This window comes from Hemibagrus wyckioides, linkage group LG26 (genome assembly GCF_019097595.1).
Source record: "Hemibagrus wyckioides isolate EC202008001 linkage group LG26, SWU_Hwy_1.0, whole genome shotgun sequence".
NCBI classification, from domain to species: Eukaryota; Metazoa; Chordata; class Actinopteri; order Siluriformes; family Bagridae; genus Hemibagrus; species Hemibagrus wyckioides.
Genome location: NC_080735.1, coordinates 20765755 through 20787191, shown reverse-complemented (window position 1 = coordinate 20787191; position 21437 = coordinate 20765755). Strand labels below are relative to the sequence as shown.

The 21437-nt window shown below is 42.2% G+C and overlaps 2 protein-coding genes across 5 annotated transcripts in view; one reads left to right on the top strand and one right to left on the bottom strand.

Moving 5' to 3' along the window:
- Positions 1–262: 262 nt before the first annotated feature.
- On the bottom strand, positions 263–15519 carry sh2d3a (SH2 domain containing 3A). 4 transcript variants are annotated; one of them, XM_058381038.1, is made up of 15 exons: positions 15362–15519; positions 14584–14675; positions 13739–13850; positions 13364–13592; positions 8087–8120; positions 7859–7975; positions 7428–7571; positions 5428–5720; positions 5109–5191; positions 4762–5030; positions 4300–4674; positions 3064–3351; positions 1843–1954; positions 1138–1323; positions 263–1008 (listed from the first exon to the last, which is right to left on the bottom strand). In XM_058381038.1, the coding sequence occupies exons 2-15, from the start codon at positions 14671–14673 to the stop codon at positions 851–853; spliced, it is 2490 nt and encodes an 829-aa protein (XP_058237021.1). In that variant the 5' UTR covers positions 14674–14675; positions 15362–15519; the 3' UTR covers positions 263–850. The 4 variants fall into 4 exon arrangements, with proteins under 4 accessions (XP_058237021.1, XP_058237020.1, XP_058237022.1 ...); XM_058381037.1 differs by having other exon boundaries at positions 265–1011; XM_058381039.1 differs by lacking the exon at positions 14584–14675 and having other exon boundaries at positions 265–1011; positions 15362–15491.
- LOC131347128 (proto-oncogene vav-like) overlaps positions 12772–21437 on the top strand; it is a 36275-nt gene continuing 27609 nt past the window's right edge. The window contains exon 1 of the mRNA XM_058381035.1: positions 12772–12875. The gene's annotated coding sequence lies outside the window, so the exon portion shown is untranslated. The remainder of the gene's footprint in view (positions 12876–21437) is intronic.

Here is a 21437-nt window from a genome sequence, read left to right as displayed (position 1 = left end):
CCCAGAACTTCTGATCTGCTGTAACAGGATCATGCTTTAACGTCTCTGTTCCTGGGGTTTTGTTTTGTTCACAGTTCAGATGTAAAGCTATAAGGACAGTGACAGGAAGTAAGAGCTCATGTGAAGGGACTTGGTGAGGTTATTGGGACACAGCCAAGCTCCACTCCCCTCCACCCTTTTGCTTCCTGTCTGAGAAGGACAGAGTGGATTAATTCAGCAGCTTCGATTGATATATTAAACGTTTTATTTTTTTGTTCTCAAAAGAAACATATCATTTCCAGTGTTTAAAAAAATCTTATAAACAGGGAGGGACAAGGACTGACATTGTTTAGGACACAAACACACACACCAACATACATCAACACACAAACACACACACACACATCAACATACTCACATATACACACACACATCAACATACACACCAACATACAACACACACACTCACACACTTGGTGGATGATGGTTTATTGTGTTCTGTCTGTTTTTCCTGGGTTCATTTGAACCTGACGGTAAACAGCAGATGAACTTCATACGTGTTCTGTGAATCAATTCCAGTCATAAGAGATTTTACTGTATAAAAAAACAAACTGGAGCCAGTTCCACCAGTTCAAACTGGATCCCATCCATCCAATCAGGGAAACCTTCACCTTGGCTCTGTCCAATCAGAAATAAACTTCCTGAAATTCCGTCTAATTAGACAAAAAAATTTCCAACATTTTTATCCAATCAGGAAAAACTTCCCACTGTTTTTATCCAATCAGAGAAAAGCTTTCCATGTCTATTATCCAGTCAGAGAAAAGTGACTTCCTGCTTTCACAGTCATGGTGTGAGATGAAAGGTCAGAGGTCTAAGCAGGCTCTAGTTTGTCGGAGAGGATGCTGAGGATCTTGTCGAATTTTTCATAGCGGTCCTTTTTGCCTGCCTCGGCCCCGGCATGACCCCAGAACAGACGCAGGGCAAACTCAGTGCGGAAAACCTCCAGCAGCTCCGGGATCGGCTCCCAACCTGCTGCAGAGGGAAACGGACACGTCAGACAGCCAATCACGTCGCTCGGACGCTCAACACATAAACATGTGCTTTACTCTTTTAGATGATGTAGCATTGAGGCATCATTGTGTGTGTGTGTGTGTGTACCTGACAGCAGTGTGTGTGCATGTTGTTGGTAATCGTTAGCATGATCAGCAGTGTGGCGTGAGGTCTGGAGGATGTTATAGAGGAGCTGGCAGCCTCTCTCACTGTTCTCCACTCCGTCCTCTCCCTCCATCAGCTTTAACAACGGCACCATGTGGGGCAGGGACAGGGGGCCAGATAACACCGACTCTACACACACACACACACACACACACATTAAAGCTTTATCCTACACACTCTTGGTTACACAAGATAATGATGTGATCAGATATGGGACTGAAAGTGCAGTTAGTTAAAAGGTAATGTTAATATCACAGAGCATCCGCAACAGGCTTCAGTGTATTTTCCTACTTTATTTATTAAACTAAGATTTGTCCGGTTACATAAAACTTCTTGTTTGCATTTCTCCAATTTAGCGACTGACAACAAAATTCATGACAGTTACCTTTAAATTCTTAATATTTAATTCTTAATATTAACAATTTGAAGTGGTTCAATTTTTTCATGTTCTGCTACATTACTTTTTAAGTGCTTGTTTTGTTTCACTGAAATCTTTTGCCTGCTTCTCACATGAACTGTGGTCTTGATCCCTGTTCAACTCTTTCATGTGAATTGTAGAAGGGAATAAAATGAAAGGTGTTGGGGTGAAGACACATTCCTACTACTGCATTTGGCTGGTTTAAAAAAAAAAAATTAAGAGACACACACCATCACCCTCACTGAGTGCCTTCATGAAGGGCTTCAGGGTTTTCTCAAACATCACAGCACTCTCTGTGTGGTTCCTCCTCAACACTCTCCATGTCATCTCCAACCGGACCAACTACACACACACACACACACTACAGATTACACACAGCTCAGTGGTTAAGATGTTGGATGTCTGTCACTGCTGAACAGTCACTGCTGAACTTCCCCTGAAAGGCCCTTGACCTTCACCTGCTCATGTGTGTAAATGAGAAGCTGTTTCAGAAAAGAGAGTCTTCCAAATGGTGTAAATGTAAGTATATTTACACTCATACTCAGGGGCTGCTGACCTCAGACTATGACACTCTGAAGGGCTGTGACTCAAACACAAGCTTCTTAACAATACATTCTGAATTAGAAGGGTGGTTGTAGCTGAAATGGCTAAGGCTCTGGGTTGTTGAGGGGAAGATCGGGGTTCAAGCCCCAGCACAGCCAAGCTGCCACTGTTGGGCCCTTGAGCATGGCCCCCAACCCACCCTGGTCCAAGGGTGCTGCATTATTGCTGATCTTCAAGGATGAGATATGCGAAGAAAGAATTTCACTGTGCAGTAATGTATATATGACAAATAAAGACAACTTAATTTCACATAATAAGATGCTCTGGGCTGGTTAGCATCTGTCTGCAGGACACAATCGGCCTCAGAGCTGGACTTTACAGTATACCAGAAGAAGAAGAAGCCTTTATCTGTTACGTATACATTACAACACTGAAATTCTTTCTTCACATTTCCCAACTTTGGAAGTTGGGGTCAGAGCACAGGGTCAGTTATGATACAGTGCCCCTGGAGCAGTGAGGGTTAAGGGACTTGCTGAGGGGCCCAGCAGTGCTGGGGCTTGAATCCCGATCTTCAACCCAGAGCCTTAATCACTTGAGCAACCACTACCCATATATCCCCTCTGCTTTAGGGTCATGAATCTGTAGAAACTGGTATGAGAAACATGTCTGAAACATATGTGTGGCAAAGCATGTATCTGTCTGTAATGAAGAAATATCTCCATGGTGATATGAATACAAGAGTGTTTTGATTCTGTGGGGACATCCTGCTAGGTTGGGGATAGCAAAAACAAAAATTAGCAAAACAAGAGATTTTGTGTGAATGTAGATGTTCATGAAAACCTTGTCGAATTCCATTCCAGCATTAGTTCTGGATATGTAAATACTCATGGTGCAGCTTTGACTCTAACCTGTGGCATTTCAAGGGCCTTCATGACAGCGCTGAAGGCGTAGAGGTCGTGGGCAGTAGAGCGCAGAGCTTGAGCCAGCTGGATGGCCTTATGGAGCACCAGCGCCCTCTGGTTGACTGACGATGTACAGCCCAGCACATCCACGGCCACGCCCAGCGCTAACAGGTGATGTCTCTCCAGTAGGTCCTGTCTGAGTTGGCTCCCATGTGGCAGTGTGATCAGCTCCAGTCCTGAGTTCACTCCCATCATTCTTTTCTGCTCCTCTGTCACACCCGTCACACGTGCCACCTGAAGAGCAAAGATTTACACCCGACAACCGCCAGTTACTCAGGAATATTCTCTATAGACACAGTAGAACAGCTAGGTAGCCATTTTGCAGTTGAAATGAAATATTAGAGTCAATTTAAGAGTAGAACAACATGGCCACCAGAAATGTATAGTGTGACATAGCGTTTATAAGAAGATACCATAAAAACTGTCCACTACTGTGGTACTTCTGAGTCATTCAGATTCACATGGAAACGATGTTTGGCTTGCTTTTACAAATCCTTCGGCTAAGCTTTAGGAATTGCGGAGTAAACAGACTATGCAGAGGTTTAACACTCCGTGTTGCACACATGGCATCTGGGTTAACGCCAGGAAAAAATACACTATACAACAAAGCTTGTGATTGGAGCATTCATATGTGGTAGCCAGTACAAAACCTCAGAAAGTATGCAAGCCTGGAAGCTTGCAAAAGTGGTTTCATCTTTGTGCAACCCTCTCAGACAAGGTCTCCACATCAAGCACGCTGAGGTCTAAAGTTATTAGCTTGGCATGCAGTTGCCTAGCAACAGTGTGCTCATGACTAACCAAACCACTTGATGTGTGGATTAACAAGTGACATTTGCTTCCGTGTAACAATTACTTTTGGAAGTACATGTTGGACATTTTCCTACAAACTAATTTGAAGGTGATAGACATACATGTTCTTCAAAAGAATATCATAGCTAACTACTTTAATCTGATTAGCTTTCCCTTGATTTTATTGACCATGATGACACATCTTCAAAAGTTGACTTAGCTTAGTGGTTAGCAGGTTGGTTACTTGGTAGTTGGTTATCTGGTGTCCAAAGATAAATAGGGATGAGGGTTTTGCTTTTGATGGAAATGTAACACTGATGCATGCCTACTCAGAAGATTATTAGTGGACAGACAAGTGTGTGTGTGTGTGTGTGTGTTTGAGTGAGGTATCACCTGGCAGTCCACACTGAGCATGTGCAGAGCAGTGGTGTTAGCATCAGTGCGAGCGAACAGCTCTTTGATTGAGTACAGTACACTCTGTTCCAGTGGTCGGTTGTTGTCGGGCAACAGCAGTGAGCGGAATGCATCCAGGCGAAAGGACGAGGTCGTCTCTGTCTCAGGACGGAGGAATCGCCAGTCATCTCCGTTTCTGACAAACTCTGTCTCTCTGTCTCTCTCCTCCTTCTTTACCTCTGCCTCCCACTCTTCCTCATCTCTTTGAGCCTCAAGAAAAGCGAAGCTAGTCTCTGTGATACGTGCCCGGCTGCTCCATTTCTCTTGAGCACGGAGACGAGCTGCTGGACCTTTGGGCAGCATTGACTGAGGGACCTGGGTCAAGGGTCATGCAGAAATATTCTTATGTCCTGTTACATGAATAAAAGGATTAAAAGAATTTAAAAGAACACAGGTACACACCTGAGGCACAAGTTCATCATAGAGGGAGGCGGGGTTGACCTCGATCCGTGGTATGGTTGGCGATTTTGCTGGAAACAGGGTGGAAACTCGGATTGGTTTGGGTGGAGCCCGAGAATGCAGCTGTCCATCAGAACCACGGAGCGTGCAGCCTCCTGTTGCTAATTGGCTGGGAGTGTGTGAGTGGGTGGAGCTAGGGCTGAGTAAAGGATCGCTGCCTGTACGAAACACCGGGGAGGGAGGATCCTGTGTTGGAGTGCTCTGGGGAACAGCTGAAACAAAAGGAGATCAGGTTAAAGAGTGTGTGTGTGTGTGTGTGTGTGTGTGTGTGTGTGGATACATGTATATACCTGGGCGAAGGTTGCTGTCTGATTGCGCAGACTGTAGTAATGGTCTTCCTACTGTCTCTAGATTAGCAGGTTGACTGCCACTCCTACACACACGCACACACACACAATAAACATAATTACACTATTTTAAACACATCAGCTAGTTAGGTTACTAACACAAACAGCTAGCAGAGTGAATGAAATAAAACTAACTGATGTTAAAACAGTGGCCTGCTTGGTTTCCATAACAACAGAAAATACTTTGATGTTGACAGTTCATGCTTACCGCAACATAAAACACACATTTCACACCACCTTTAGAACCCCTTTAAAAATATACCTGAGCAGGTTGTAGCTGTTGACCTGAAGCATGTCCATATGTGTGGAACTCAAGCTCCGCCTCTTGCCCTTCACTGTTGACACTTGTGGTGCTGCTGCAGAACTTGTGCTTGACAACCTCGCTGCATGACGCTCATTGATGACACGCAGAGGAAGGGTGCGTGTGACTGGGTGAGTGATGACCGCCCCAGAAGCCTGTGATATTGGCTTACGTCCACCTACGTGGAAGCGCACCAGAGCGGCGATATTGTCGAACTGATCATTCTCAAACTGAAACAGCTCCCTTGTGTAACCCTAGCGGAAACAAACATGCACACACATGTAGAAACTCACACAATTCTTATATACAATCATTTGAATCACAGTTTCCTAACCCTGGCCCCTGTTTATCCTACATCCAACATACCTGATCAACACCTGGGTACCGTAGAGGGTTTCTCCTTCATCCAAGAAGAAGTGGAGTGAGCAAATCAACCAGGGAAAGTTTAAAAGTCATTTTGAAATACATTAGTCGCTTTTGGTAGGAAGTAGAAATACACAACCCTTCTTGGGGCTTTTCCTCTTTTACCTCTGTGTGACTGTATACCACCTTACCTGCTCTAATCCAAGGAAACTCACAACAGAGTCTATGATTAACACATGAGTCAAAACAGGAGTGTTACAATAGAGTGTAGACTTGAAGGTGTTGCAGTTTGGGCCAGAGATACAGTATATGAGTGTAGATCTTTTTGGTGGAATTATCTCTGGTGTGAGCCACATGTTCAAGTACATACTTGTTCAAGCCTGTTTCAACACATCTGATGAAATTCTCAATGGTCTTGATGATTGATGGATGAGCAAGAAGCAAGTGTTGGACCAGACTGTGACCATACCTGTGGAAGCCATAGTCAACCTCTTTTGGCCTCTTTTGATTTTTGAGCCAAAACACTAGATGTATCTTTTTGGTCCAGAGAACAGATTCATCTACTGTAGGTGTGTCTGTTTAGGTCACATGATTGTAAGTGTACCAGAGAGGGTGTATATGTTTAAGTTGGGGATCTGTAAGTGTAGATGCACCAGTCTGGTACCTGGTTACCCTTTTGAGCCCTAGAACTGTAGGTGATCTGTCTTGTGTACCTAGTCTATCTGTAGGTGTACCTGATTGGGTAGGAGAACTGTAGGTGTACCTGATTGGGTAGGAGAACTGTAGGTGTACCTGATTGGGTAAATCTGTAGGTGTACCTGACAGGGTAGGAGAACTGTAGGTGTACCTGATTGGGTAGGAGAACTGTAGGTGTACCTGATTGTGTAAGAGAACTGTAGGTGCACCTGATTGGGTAGGAGAACTGTAGGTGTACCTGATTGGGTAGGAGAACTGTAGGTGTACCTGATTGGGTAGGAGAACTGTAGGTGTACCTGATTGGGTAAATCTGTAGGTGTACCTGACAGGGTAGGAGAACTGTAGGTGTACCTGATTGGGTAGGAGAACTGTAGGTGTACCTGATTGGGTAAGAGAACTGTAGGTGCACCTGATTGGGTAGGAGAACTATAGGTGTACCTGATTGGGTAGGAGAACTGTAGGTGTACCTGATTGGGTAAGAGAACTGTAGGTGCACCTGATTGGGTAGGAGAACTATAGGTGTACCTGATTGGGTAGGAGAACTGTAGGTGTACCTGATTGGGTAAGAGAACTGTAGGTGTACCTGATTGGGTAGGAGAACTGTAGGTGCACCTGATTGGGTAGGAGAACTGTAGGTGTACCTGATTGGGTAAGAGAACTGTAGGTGCACCTGATTGGGTAGGAGAACTGTAGGTGTACCTGATTGGGTAAGAGAACTGTAGGTGCACCTGATTGGGTAAGAGAACTGTAGGTGCACCTGATTGGGTAAGAGAACTGTAGGTGTACCTGATTGGGTAAGAGAACTGTAGGTGCACCTGATTGGGTAGGAGAACTATAGGTGTACCTGATTGGGTAGGAGAACTGTAGGTGTACCTGATTGGGTAGGAGAACTGTAGGTGTACCTGTTTTGGCCGGAGGACAATGCGGATGATTTTGAAGTGCATGGACTGCTTTTTCCACATGCAGCTCAGGACGTAGTCACCTCCACCTGTGCTTGAGTCTCGCACCAAGAAATCTCCATCATTGTTCAACAGCTCCTCTGCTCCCTACACACACACACACACACACACACACACACACACCTTAGTGAAGCCAAATTTGTTGCCACACACCTACTCCACCCTCCACTATTGATAAACACACAAAAAGTTAATACACACAGTGATTGAACCCAGGGCTTAAATGCACACACACACACACGTGCACACACACACACACACACACACACACACACACACAAACACACGCACACACACACACCCCTACCTTGCCCTAGTCTTGCCATCTCACACACACTTCTTGTAACAATGTCAATACACACACCCACACACACCTCTCGGTGTAGCTGCCCGTGATACCAGGCATGACTCCTGATATCATCAGTGCTGAGTTTCAGCTCCTCTTCCAGTTCTTTCTTCAGACAGTCCATGTTTTTATGGCTCGAAAACACCTGAAGAACATTTTGAAATTTTTCAATTAGTTAATGTCCATTTTGGCCAAAAATTTTCAGTAAAAAGGAAACAACTCTAACAGTTTTAATGTGATACAGGATGTGTCTCACCTGAGTGATGAAGACTCCCACACTCCTCCTCTTGCTGTAAAACACATGATAGTTGTTGATGATGTTAAAGTTACACACCCTGATCCAGCTGTTCGATGGAGGTGAGTAAAGTCAAGGCAGTGATACGCTACTGCAAGACGGGCTTTGTTTAAACAGGAAGTTTATTAGACGTTGGAAATTCATTTAATGGGGAATGCTGAAGGTCTGACTCACACACACACACACACACACACACACACAAACACTCAGGAACCCGGCAGGAGTGGTGTTAAGAGGACTTCCTTCCCACTCTGAGCATCCAAAAAGGAAAAAGGAAACACAGCGTCCATCCCATATGCCTCCTTATATCATTTCCTATTTTGTGCGCTGAAACAGAGACCACAGCTTTAACACTGTGTATGTTAGTGTAAGTGTTAATTCAACACAATAACAGTATGGGTATATAAATTAATTCAACCGTGTGGGTGTTAGTGTAGGTGTTAATTAAACAGTATAGGTGTTAGTGTAGGTGTTAATTAAACAGTATAGGTGTTAGTGTAGGTGTTAATTAAACAGTATAGGTGTTAGTGTAGGTGTTAATTAAACAGTATAGGTGTTAGTGTAAGTGTTAACTGATAGGTTATATGTTAATTGTCAAGGTAAACAATGTTAGTGTCCAGCTGTTTCTGTAGGTGTTAGTGTAGGTGTTGTTAGTGTCCAGCTGTTTCTGTAGGTGTTAGTGTAGGTGTTGTTAGTGTCCAGCTGTTTCTGTAGGTGTTAGTGTAGGTGTTGTTAGTGTCCAGCTGTTTCTGTAGGTGTTAGTGTAGGTGTTGTTAGTGTCCAGCTGTTTCTGTAGGTGTTAGTGTAGGTGTTGTTAGTGTCCAGCTGTTTCTGTAGGTGTTTGTTCCACACTATTAGAGCACTACCATTACAGCTGTATTAATGAACACTACCGAGAGCTGTCAGTGTTAATTCTGCTGTGTTTTAGCGTGGTGCTGCTCTACTTCATGACAATCATTAACAGTGTTGCTGCAGGTTCCCACACACACACACACACACACACACACTGAAACAGTAAGTAACAAAAAACACAGTAACAGGACCGAACTCACCTGAACACAGTCTCACACACAGTGTTAGAGTTCAGACATATTAATAATCCATACAACGATTCATGACAGAAATCCAGGAAAGTAAAAAAACAGGAGTGTCCATGTCGTCTCAGAGCCTCGTCCCTCTCTGTCTCTCTCACATTCCCCGGATTCCTGTCTTCCCCCTACCTGTCTGAGCTCGGAGACTCTGAGCTCCCTCGGCCTGAGCGAGCATGTCGACGCCTTGGACTTGTGTCAGCTTGATTATGTGCCTACAGGCTGTTTCTCCACCACACTGCTGACTTTATTACCCCCTTACTCAGGGTTGCCAGATTGGATCCACCAGCTCTCAGCACAATCAGGGTTCAGACGTCATTAATGACACTAGCTACAAGTGGAAAAAAAGGTCTTTAAATTTTAAGTGATTTTAAGTGCACACACACACACACACACACACACTGGAACCTACAGGAGGAGTTCACAGCATTTCCTGCCCCTTACATCTGAAAAAGAAGCTCAGGGTCAATCCTGCATGGGTCACTGATGTAGGGAGTGCGGAACTTTCCCCTTAGTACACAACATAGTTCACTACATCGTGTGTAGGGAGCTACTGGTGTATATTACCCAGTATAGTGCACTTCAATAAAGGGGTATAATGGTTTAGTGAAGTTTTAACACTGTAATAACACACACACACACACAAAGGTTCCTGCAAAAGTGTGTGTGTGTGTGTGTGTGTGTGTTGATCAGTTTAAAAACACAAGGCATGTTTCTGATGCAGCTCATTTGCATTTAGTCACGCCCACAAAACTCCATAAAAGGTAAAGTGCACAGAGAGCTGGGAGCATGAAATGAGTGCTCAGGGTAAAAGCTGAAAAAAAGAATTTATCCTGACTCACTTCTATCAAATATTCATTAGTCATAATAATAATAATAATAATAATAATAATAATAATAATAATAATAATAAGAAGAAGAAGATAGCACTAAATCCTCCACCAGCTGAAGTGTTTATTTACGGCTCTGTGCAGATCGACTCATCCTCCACTTATACACCTCCATTTCTGTTTTCATAGCTGAATGATCAGTTTTATTTTGTCCTAAATTCTGACTGCTCACTTTCTTTTTTATATTTTATAATTATTAGAAATAAAGTAAAATCACAGGTTTTTACTGAATGTTCTGGATGGAGCTCTTAGTCTCTGACTGAGTGAATTCTCATGATCTAACATGATGTTCCAGAGATATAGCACTGCAGTGATCCATGTAGATGATTAGCTGTGAATAGCTTCAGAATCAGGGTGAAGGTGGTATTAATCTTTTCATGCATGAATCGTCAACTTGTGTAAAAGCTCACACTAACCATGTACGAATAAATCTCTTCTTATCTATGGGGAGAAACCCGAGAATTTCCCTTTAATTTCTGAAAAATCAGGACAGGGTTTGTTCTTTTTCTGCTGAGGTTCATAATCACAGCTCTATAATCGATAATAAACACAGATACATACAGCGCCCTCCACAATTATTGGCACCCCTGGTTAAGATGTGTTCTTAGGCTTCTAATAAATTCATTTTTTATTGCAGAAGCATAATCTCACACTGAAAATTGGAGAAAAATACAAAAAATACAAAAAATCAATGACTACAAAATAATTTTATTTTTTTTAATAAAATCACCTGTTTCACAATTATTGGCACCCTTAACAATTCCTATAAAATAAATGTAACTGAAGCATTTTTGTAATTTTTACTGTAGTTTTTAAAGTTTTTTTATTTTTTTATTATTATTATTTTAATTAATAATTCATGACTTCCTGTTTCCCTGGGGTATAAATATGACGTGACACAGAGGCCTATTTCTCTTATCCACTCTTTAACATGGGAAAGACAAGAGAACACCCTATTCAGGTAAGGCAGATGTGTGTCGACCTTCATAAGTCAGGCAATGGCTACAAGAAAATAGCCACTCGCCTAAACTTGCCCATATCTCCAGTCAGAGGAATCATTAAGAAGTTTAAAACAACTGGAACAGTGACAAACAAAGCTGGACGAGGACCCGAGTTTATCTCCTCACCAAGCACAGTGAGGAGGATGGTAAGAGAAGTTGTTTGGGAGGCGTGCAAGGAAAAAGCCTTTTCTCACCTACAATCACAAATGTAAAAGTCTGGAGTTTGCTAAGCGGTACTGGGACTTCAACTGGGACTGTGGGCTTTGGTCAGATGAGACTAAGATAGAGCTTTTTGGCAACAAATACTCTAAGTGGGTCTGACGAAAAACAAAAGATGAGTATGGGGAAAGCCCTTCATGCCCACTGTGAAGTATGGTGGAGGAGCTGTGATGCTGTGGGCCTGTTCCTCTTCCAAAGGCCCTGGGAACCTTGTTAGAGTGCATGGCATCATGAACTCTTTGAAATACCAGGACATTTGAAATCAAAACCTGATGGCCTCTGTCAGAAAGCTGAAGATGGGTCGTCATTGGGTCTTTCAGCAGGACAATGACCCAAAACATGTGGTGAAATCTACACAAAAATGGTTCAGCGACACAAAATCAAGCTCCTCTCATGGCCATCTCAGTCCCCAGACCTCAACCCAATTGAAAACCTGTGTGATGAGCTGAAGAGGAGAGTGCATAAGAGAGGACCCGGGATTCTGGATGATCTAGAAAGATTGTGCAAAGAGGAATGGTCAAAGATCCCTCTCTCTGTATTCTCCAGTCTTGTGAAATGTTATAGGAGGAGATTAAGTGCTGTCTTGTTGGCAAAAGGGGATTGTAACAATAATTGTGGCACACATGATTTGATGTAAAAAAAAATATTAGTTAATGTGGGATATTTTTTTCTCTTTTTTTTGCATTGTGGTTCTATATAGTTAAAAAAAATTTTTTACACATCTTAACCAGGGGTGCCAATAATTGTGGAGGGCGATGTACATCACATCGCTAACACTCAGTGAAAAATAACCACACTTTGTGAAAGTGGGACACGGAAATAATCAGAAAAACATGCAAATGAGACGCTGATGTCTTTTGGGAAGAATGTGAGCCTGGAGGGAGATGTGGGTTTATCATGAACTTCTCAGTGAAAACACTCGCAGCACAAAAGTCCACACACACACACACACACACACACTCGTAAACTATTTTAATCATTAATCAATTGTACTGAAATATCTTCTTCATATTATTATTATTATTATTATTATTATTATTATTATTATTATTACACTTTATATATAAGGTACTATGACAAATTAAGTGAAAGTTCCACACCCCTTTTTTTCTAAAACAGAAAAAGACCCTGACCTTGAAGTTAAGCTCGTATTCCTAGTGTGATATCATCTGGAGAGAGGAGCAGTGTCTCCTATCAGTTTCTAATGCACTATATGGAGAGTGATATTTAGTGCACTTACACAGTGAGCGCAATAACACACCCTGAAAGTGCAAAAAAAACACACACACATTACACTAAAACTGCTGTAAGGGCAACTGCTATATCACAGAAAGTCTCACAAATCTCCTCTAGATAGACAGATAAAAACGAATTAATTAGTGTTAGGGTTAAAAGGATTAGAAAAACATAATCTGGCAACCCCCGATTGCACAACACTATCGCCGCTTATCAGCCCTGTAGCGGACATGAGGAAGTGCGTGTGAATGGTCCGGAGGAACAGCCAATAGCGGGAGAGATTACAGGATGTAGTTCACAAAGTCTGACATTACAGGTAATAAAGCGGCTTCTTCTTATCAGGGTCGTTTAACACCACTTTTCACGCAGCCACGCCCATCTGAGAGAACAGGCGTGTGTGTGTGTGTGTGTGTGTGTGTGCTCCGCATTATTTTTTAAAGAGAGAGAAGCACCAGCCACCAGGAGGCGCTGTTACACGCGCTTTTAAATAATACTCACTAACATTCACTTATTTCTTAATTACTTGAATTTTTTTTAATTATTGCTATTTAATTCATTTGTATTAATTTTTCCAAATATATTGTTTTAATGAATTATTTATTATATAGGATTTATGTTTTCAAAGATAAATAAATAATTAAATAATTTTAATTATTAATTTAAATTAATTATAATTAATTATAATTATTAGTACTAATTATGAATTAATTTATTACATGACCCGCTCTCTCTGTCCTGTTCTGGTTGGTTCTGATCCAGAGTATGATAGAGCTGTTGTAAAAAGAACGGCGACTCGGACTCTACCTGCTCTTGGGTTTGATGGTGAGGGTGTGATGCTGCTGGTCAAGTGGGAGGAGATCTGTGCAGGAGATAGAGAGGGTGTGGTTGTTACGGCGACTGAAGCGTGGGATGATGCTCTGGCGAAACAGGTCAGATGAACTGAGAGAGAACTTCCTGCTGACTTTTTTTCCTCTGGGCTGGAAATTTTCTCCACGTGGCAGTGTGGAGGACAGACAGTGGACAGTGGGTGGACCTGGGTACCACAGGGAGAAATGAATAGAGAACCCAAACACCAGGATGTTCTCATTATACAAAAGTTGTGTTTGAGTTTATGGCCTGTGCCTGTGTTATGTTAAATTGTAGATGGTAGTGTGTGTGTGTGTGTGTGTGTGTGTGTACCTGACTGTAATCTCTGTTGGTGTTTCTGAAGATTAGTTAATATGGTCATTCTGTGATCAGCATCTTCAACACCCATCGACATCAGATCACCATCAGTAACCATCAAAAGACCCTACGCACACACACACACACACACACACACACACACACACACAAAGACAACACATTATGGATGTATAAAAATAGACAGACAGAAAAACAGTCAGACAGACAGGCAGGCAGATGGACAGACAGACAGACAGGCAGATAGACAAACAGACGGAAATCCCATCAGACAGACAGATAGACAGAAAAACAGTCAGACAGACAGGCAGACAGATGGACAGACAGACAGACAGGCAGATAGACAGACATAAATCCCATCAGACAGACAGATAGACAGAGAGACAGACAGACAGAAGAAACATCAGACAGACAGATAGACAGAAAAACAGTCAGACAGACAGGCAGGCAGATGGACAGACAGACAGACAGACAGACAGACAGATAGACAGACAGACAGACAGACAGACATAAATCCAATCAGACAGACAGATAGACAGACATACAGAAAAAACATCAGACAGACAGATAGACAGAAAAACAATCAGACAGACAGGCAGGCAGATGGACAGACAGACAGACAGACAGGTGTCTCATATGGTGTTCTGTTCTGCAGCGGTGTGGGATGTGATGATACCAACATAAAGTGCAGATCCACGGAACACCTACTCACCACTGAGGGGGCAGAGTCATGGGACAGGATGTAGTGTGCAGTGTGAGATTTGAGACAGAACCTCTGGCATTTAAACAGAACTTTGCACATTAATGGAAATTGTGATATGTGTGAATGAAGCCACGCCTACCTCCAGCCCATAATACTCTTTCTCCAGGGTCTGTGTGTACTGCGGCAGACCGATCTGTCTGAGCCACCATGCAATGGAGCGATTACTCATGCCTGCACATCAGCGCTCAGTTAGCAAGGCTTAAGAATATTAATAATAATAATGATAATAATAAATATAGTAATAGTACAAGCTGCTAACCATTAGCATAATGTAAGTCACACCACACTCTTTGGTGGATGCTAATATTGCGAATAAAGAACAACATGCTAACTGTTTGTCTGTTACAGTGCTAATCCTGGACAGTAACATCATGTCAATATTGCTAAGTGACAGTAACTACGTTATGCTAGTTAATGTTGCTAAAGACAAAACTGCGTATTTAACTTAAATAACGTTATGCCAATTAGCTTTAAAATAAGTGGCATTAATGTGACTAAAAATGAAAATGACTAAATATATAGCCAGCAGTTAGCACTGTGAAAGTGACACGCTAACTGATTGATAAGAGTTTAATAAATATGTTTATTAAAGCATTAGTTCTATTAAAAACTTATAAAAATGAAGAGTAAAAACACATGCTAAAATAAACACAGGTGTGTGGCTAATAAACGGTTATACGATATATTGTGATATTCAACTCAATACCGTTATTGCAAGATTCCAAATATAGGGATTTTTAGGGTGCCTACTAAATGACACATCAGACAATCCTTCCTATCGCGTGATAACATCGTAAACAATAATGAATCCGACACACAGATGCAATAGACACTCAGTGTTGTGTAGCAGCAGTTACCTGTGTGTGTAAATGAAGATCTCACGACGTCGTAATTAGTCGATTTCCTCAAGCACTCGTCTGCTTTCCCTTTTCAATTCTTATCAATTTATAGCTTCTTATCTCTCACTCGCTTTCTGCTACTGAATTTTGAAATGCCTGATGTGGTTAAGGTGAGGAGCTGCAGGCTACCAGCCAATCAGAGTGTGGGAAAAGCAGCCCTGACCCCGCCTCTCTCAGCCAATCATGCTCAGGAATCTGTTGGGTTTCTGTGACGGTGGAGCCAACAAGTTCAGACAGACCCCCGAAGTTTCTCAAGAACATTTTACAGTTATTTCTGTGTGTGTGTGTGTGTGTGAGAGAGAGAGAGAGAGAGAGAGAGAGAGTGCAGTAAATTGGTCTGTTATTAAATCTTGCCAGTCTGGTTTGTAATGGTATTTCATAAGATAAACATACAGGTGAGGAGTTAGACAGGTGAAGTGTTAGACAGGTGAGGAGTTAGACAGGTGAAGTGTTAGACAGGTGAGGAGTTAGACAGGTGAAGTGTTAGACAGGTGAGGAGTTAGACAGGTGAAGTGTTAGACAGGTGAAGAGTTAGACAGGTGAAGTGTTAGACAGGTGAGGAGTTAGACAGGTGAAGTGTTAGACAGGTGAGGAGTTAGACAGGTGAAGTGTTAGACAGGTGAGGAGTTAGACAGGTGAGGAGTTAGACAGGTGAGGAGTTAGACAGGTGAGGAGTTAGACAGGAGAAGTGTTAGACAGGTGAGGAGTTAGACAGGTGAGGAGTTAGACAGGAGAAGTGTTAGACAGGTGAGGAGTTAGACAGGTGAAGTGTTAGACAGGTGAGGAGTTAGACAGGTGAAGTGTTAGACAGGTGAGGAGTTAGACAGGTGCAGAGGTAGACAGGTGAGGAGTTAAACAGGTGCAGAGGTAGACAGGTGAGGAGTTAGACAGGTGAGGAGTTAGACAGGAGAAGTGTTAGACAGGTGAGGAGTTAGACAGGTGAGGAGTTAGACAGGAGAAGTGTTAGACAGGTGAGGAGTTAGACAGGTGAGGAGTTAGAAAGGTGAGGAGTTAGACAAGTGAAGTGTTAGACAGGAGAAGTGTTAGACAGGTGAGGAGTTAGACAGGCAAGGAGTTAGACAGGTCCAGAGGTAGACAGGTGAGGAGTTAGACAGGTGAGGAGTTAAAAAGGTGAGGAGGTAGAAAGGTGAAGTGTTAGACAGGTGAGGAGTTAGAAAGGTGAAGTGTTAGACAGGTGAAGAGTTAGACAGGTGAAGTGTTAGACAGGTGAGGAGTTAGACAGGTGAGGAGGTAGAAAGGTGAAGTGTTAGACAGATGAGGAGTTAGACAGGTGAAGTGTTAGACAGGTGAGGAGTTAGACAGGTGAGGAGGTAGAAAGGTGAAGTGTTAAGACAGGTGAGGTGTTAGACAGGTGAAGAGTTAGACAGGTGAGGAGTTAGACAGGTGAAGTGTTAGACAGGTGAGGAGTTAGACAGGTGAAGTGTTAGACAGGTGAGGAGTTAGACAGGTGAAGTGTTAGACAGGTGAGGAGTTAGCCAGGTGAGGAGTTAGACAGATGAGGAGTTAGACAGGTGAAGTGTTAGACAGGTGAGGAGTTAGACAGGTGAGGAGGTAGAAACGTGAAGTGTTAGACAGGTGAGGTGTTAGACAGGTGAAGAGTTAGACAGGTGAAGTGTTAGACAGGTGAGGAGTTAGACAGGAGAAGTGTTAGACAGGTGAAGTTTTAGACAGGTGAGGAGTTAGACAGGTGAGGTGTTAGACAGGTGAAGAGTTAGACAGGTGAAGTGTTAGACAGGTGAGGAGTTAGACAGGTGAAGAGTTAGACAGGTGAAGTGTTAGACTGGTGAGGAGTTAGACAGGTGAAGTGTTAGACAGGTGAAGAGTTAGACAGGTGAAGAGTTATACAGGTGAGGAGTTAGACAGGTGAGGAGTTAGACAGGTGAAGTGTTAGACAGGTGAGGAGTTAGACAGGTGAGGAGTTAGACAGGTGAAGTGTTAGACAGGTGAAGAGTTAGACAGGTGAAGAGTTAGACAGGTGAAGTGTTAGACAGGTGAGGAGTTAGACAGGTGAGGAGTTAGACAGGTGAAGTGTTAGACAGGTGAGGAGTTAGACAGGTGAGGAGTTAGACAGGTGAGGAGTTAGACAGGTGAGGAGTTAGACAGGTGAAGTGTTAGACAGGTGAAGTGTTAGACAGGTGAGGAGTTAGACAGGTGAAGTGTTAGACAGGTGAGGAGTTAGACAGGTGAAGTGTTAGACAGGTGAAGTGTTATACAGGTGAAGAGTTATACAGGTGAAGAGTTAGACAGGTGAAGTGTTAGACAGGTGAGGAGTTAGACAGGTGAGGAGTTAGACAGGTGAAGTGTTAGACAGGTGAGGAGTTAGACAGGTGAAGTGTTAGACAGGTGAGGAGTTAGACAGGTGAGGAGTTAGACAGGTGAAGTGTTAGACAGGTGAGGAGTTAGACAGGTGAAGTGTTAGACAGGTGAGGAGTTAGACAGGTGAAGTGTTAGACAGGTGAAGAGTTATACAGGTGAAGAGTTAGACAGGTGAAGTGTTAGACAGGTGAGGAGTTAGACAGGTGAAGTGTTAGACAGGTGAGGAGTTAGACAGGTGAAGTGTTAGACAGGTGAAGAGTTATACAGGTGAAGAGTTAGACAGGTGAAGTGTTAGACAGGTGAGGAGTTAGACAGGTGAAGTGTTAGACAGGTGAGGAGTTAGACAGGTGAGGAGTTAGACAGGTGAAGTGTTAGACAGGTGAGGAGTTAGACAGGTGAAGTGTTAGACAGGTGAGGAGTTAGACAGGTGAAGTGTTAGACAGGTGAGGAGTTAGACAGGTGAGGAGTTAGACAGGTGAGGAGTTAGACAGGTGAAGTGTTAGACAGGTGAGGAGTTAGACAGGTGAAGTGTTAGACAGGTGAGGAGTTAGACAGGTGAGGAGTTAGACAGGTGAGGAGTTAGACAGGTGAGGAGTTATAGATAGACAGCGAATCACGTGAAACATTGTTGCCACATCTCCCAGCAGAAACTGAAATTTCCTGCATCTGTGGCTTTATAATCATAATACTGCATAAACACGTTACACACCTGTATTACACACCTGTACTAAACACCTGTATTACACACCTGTACTAAACACCTCTATTACACACCTGTATTACACACCTGTATTACACACCTGTACTAAACACCTCTATTACACACCTGTACTAAACACCTGTATTACACACCTGTACTAAACACCTCTATTACACACCTGTACTAAACACCTGTATTACACACCTGTACTAAACACCTCTATTACACACCTGTACTAAACACCTCACTACACACCTGTAATACACACCTGTATTACACACCTGTACTAAACACCTGTATTACACACCTGTACTAAACACCTGTATTACACACCTGTACTAAACACCTCTATTACACACCTGTACTAAACACCTCTATTACACACCTGTATTACACACCTGTATTACACAGCTGTAATACACACCTCTTCTACACACCTGTACTACACACCTGTACTACACACCTGTATTACACACCTGTAATACACACCTGTAATACACACCTGTACTACACACCTGTAATACACACCTGTAATACACATCTGTAGTACACACCTGTAATACACACCTGTACTACACACCTCACTACACACCTGTAATACACACCTGTATTACACAGCTGTACTACACACCTGTATTACACACCTGTATTACACACCTGTACTAAACACCTCTATTACACACCTGTACTAAACACCTCTATTACACACCTGTATTACACACCTGTATTACACAGCTGTACTACACACCTGTATTACACACCTGTAATACACACCTCTACTACACACCTGTACTACACACCTGTACTACACACCTGTATTACACACCTGTAATACACACCTGTAATACACACCTGTACTACACACCTGTAATACACACCTGTAGTACACACCTCACTACACACCTGTAATACACATCTGTAGTACACACCTGTAATACACACCTGTACTACACACCTCACTACACACCTGTAATACACACCTGTATTACACATCTGTACTACACACCTGTATTACACACCTGTACTACACACCTGTAATACACACCAAGACTACACACCTGTATTACATACCTGTATTAAACACCTGTATTACACACTGTAATACACACCTGTACTACACACCTGTACTACACACCTGTAATACACACCTGTATTACACACCTGTAATACACACCTGTAATACACACCTGTACTACACACCTGTAATACACACCTGTAATACACACCTGTACTACACACCTGTAATACACACCTGTATTACACACCTGTATTACACAACTGTAATACACACCTGTATTACACACCTGTATTACACACCTGTATTAAACACCTGTATTACACACCTGTAATACACACCTGTATTACACACCTGTATTACACACCTGTAATACACACCTGTAATACACACCTGTAGTACACACCTGTATTACACACCTGTAATACACACCTCTACTACACACCTCTACTACACACCTGTATTACACACCTGTAATACACACCTCTACTACACACCTGTACACACCACAGGTTATTGTGAAAAGTGAAACAAACTTTAATGTGATTCAACAGATAACAAAATAATATAGAGATGAGTTTGAAACAAACACTCAGACAAACTGTGCAAAAAATGTCTCATACACACACACACACACACACACACACACAGTCAACTAACCCTTAATTATGAGGACAATCTGGGTTTCACTGGACATCACTCATACACACACATACAAGCCTAACTAACCCTTGATTATGAGGACAATCTGACTGCAATCGGACAACAAAAGGTTGTTTCAAATGTTTAGCTGCCACTAAACCTGCAGAAGAAACATGCACACCTAAGGACAGTGCTACATTGAGCCACTGCTATATCATGCAACATGCATAGATTGGGGCTAAAGGCAAATTATGTAAAATTAGCCTTGGTGGAGAAAGTTCAATGATTAAAAATCAGCAAGTTGTACAAATCAAACAGGATCAATCAAAAAGTAAAAAGATGAATCAATAAAAACCAAAACAAAACTGAAAAAGAAATGAAAATAAAATAAATGGCAAAAGTATAAATTTAAAAAATCCTTAACAATGAGATGGGAATAAGTTGCATCAGGGAGTGTGCCTTAAAACTACACCAGAAACATGGTACCAGTGGAAATAAAGCCAAATTTCTGTATTCTCCAATAAAATACATTTATTTGTAATTTTTTGTAAAAACAACAACATTTTAAGAAAAGTGAATAGGATAAATGTTTCATGACAGCATTCACTTCATTTGGGCTCCATGGTCTTTTCACAGTTCTCCGTGATTTGGCCTCTGCAAAATAAATAAATAAATAATATACAGTTGTGCTCATAAGTTTACATACCCTGGCAGAATTTATGATTTCTTGGCTATTTTTCAGAGAATATGAATGATAACACAAAAACTTTTCTTTCACTCATGGTTAGTGTTTGGCTGAAGCCATTTATTATCAATCAACTGTGTTTACTCTTTTTAAATCATAATGACAACAGAAACTACCCAAATGACCCTGATCAAAAGTTTACATACCCTGGTGATTTTGGCCTGATAACATGCACACAAGTTGAAACAAACGGGTTTGAATGGCTATTCAAGGTAACCATGTGATCTGTAACCATGTAACCATCCTCACCTGTGATCTGTTTGCTTGTAATTAGTGTGTGTGTATAAAAGGTCAATGAGTTTCTGGACTCCTGACAGACCCTTGCATCTTTCATCCAGTGCTGCACTGACGTTTCTGGATTCTGAATCATGGGGAAAGCAAAAGAATTGTCAGTCTGCAGGAAAAGGTAGTTGAACTGTATAAAACAAGAAAGGGATATAAAAAAGATATCCAAGGAATTGAGAATGCCAATCAGCAGTGTTCAAACTCTAATAAAGAAGCGGAAAATGAGGGGTTCTGTTGAAACCAAACCACGGTCAGGTAGACCAACTAAAATTTCAGCCACAACTGCCAGGAAAATTGTTCAGGATGCAAA

Bases quoted from the DNA above. Each gene is read 5' to 3' on its own strand.
- sh2d3a (XM_058381037.1), bottom strand. From the start codon at position 14,673: ATGAGTAATCGCTCCATTGCATGGTGGCTCAGACAGATCGGTCTGCCG. The intron at 5,031-5,108 runs GTATATACATGT...CTTTTGTTTCAG, and splicing joins AGACAGCAACCTTCGCCCAG to CTGTTCCCCAGAGCACTCCA. The intron at 4,675-4,761 runs GTGTGTACCTGT...CCCTTGACCCAG, and splicing joins ATGATGAACTTGTGCCTCAG to GTCCCTCAGTCAATGCTGCC.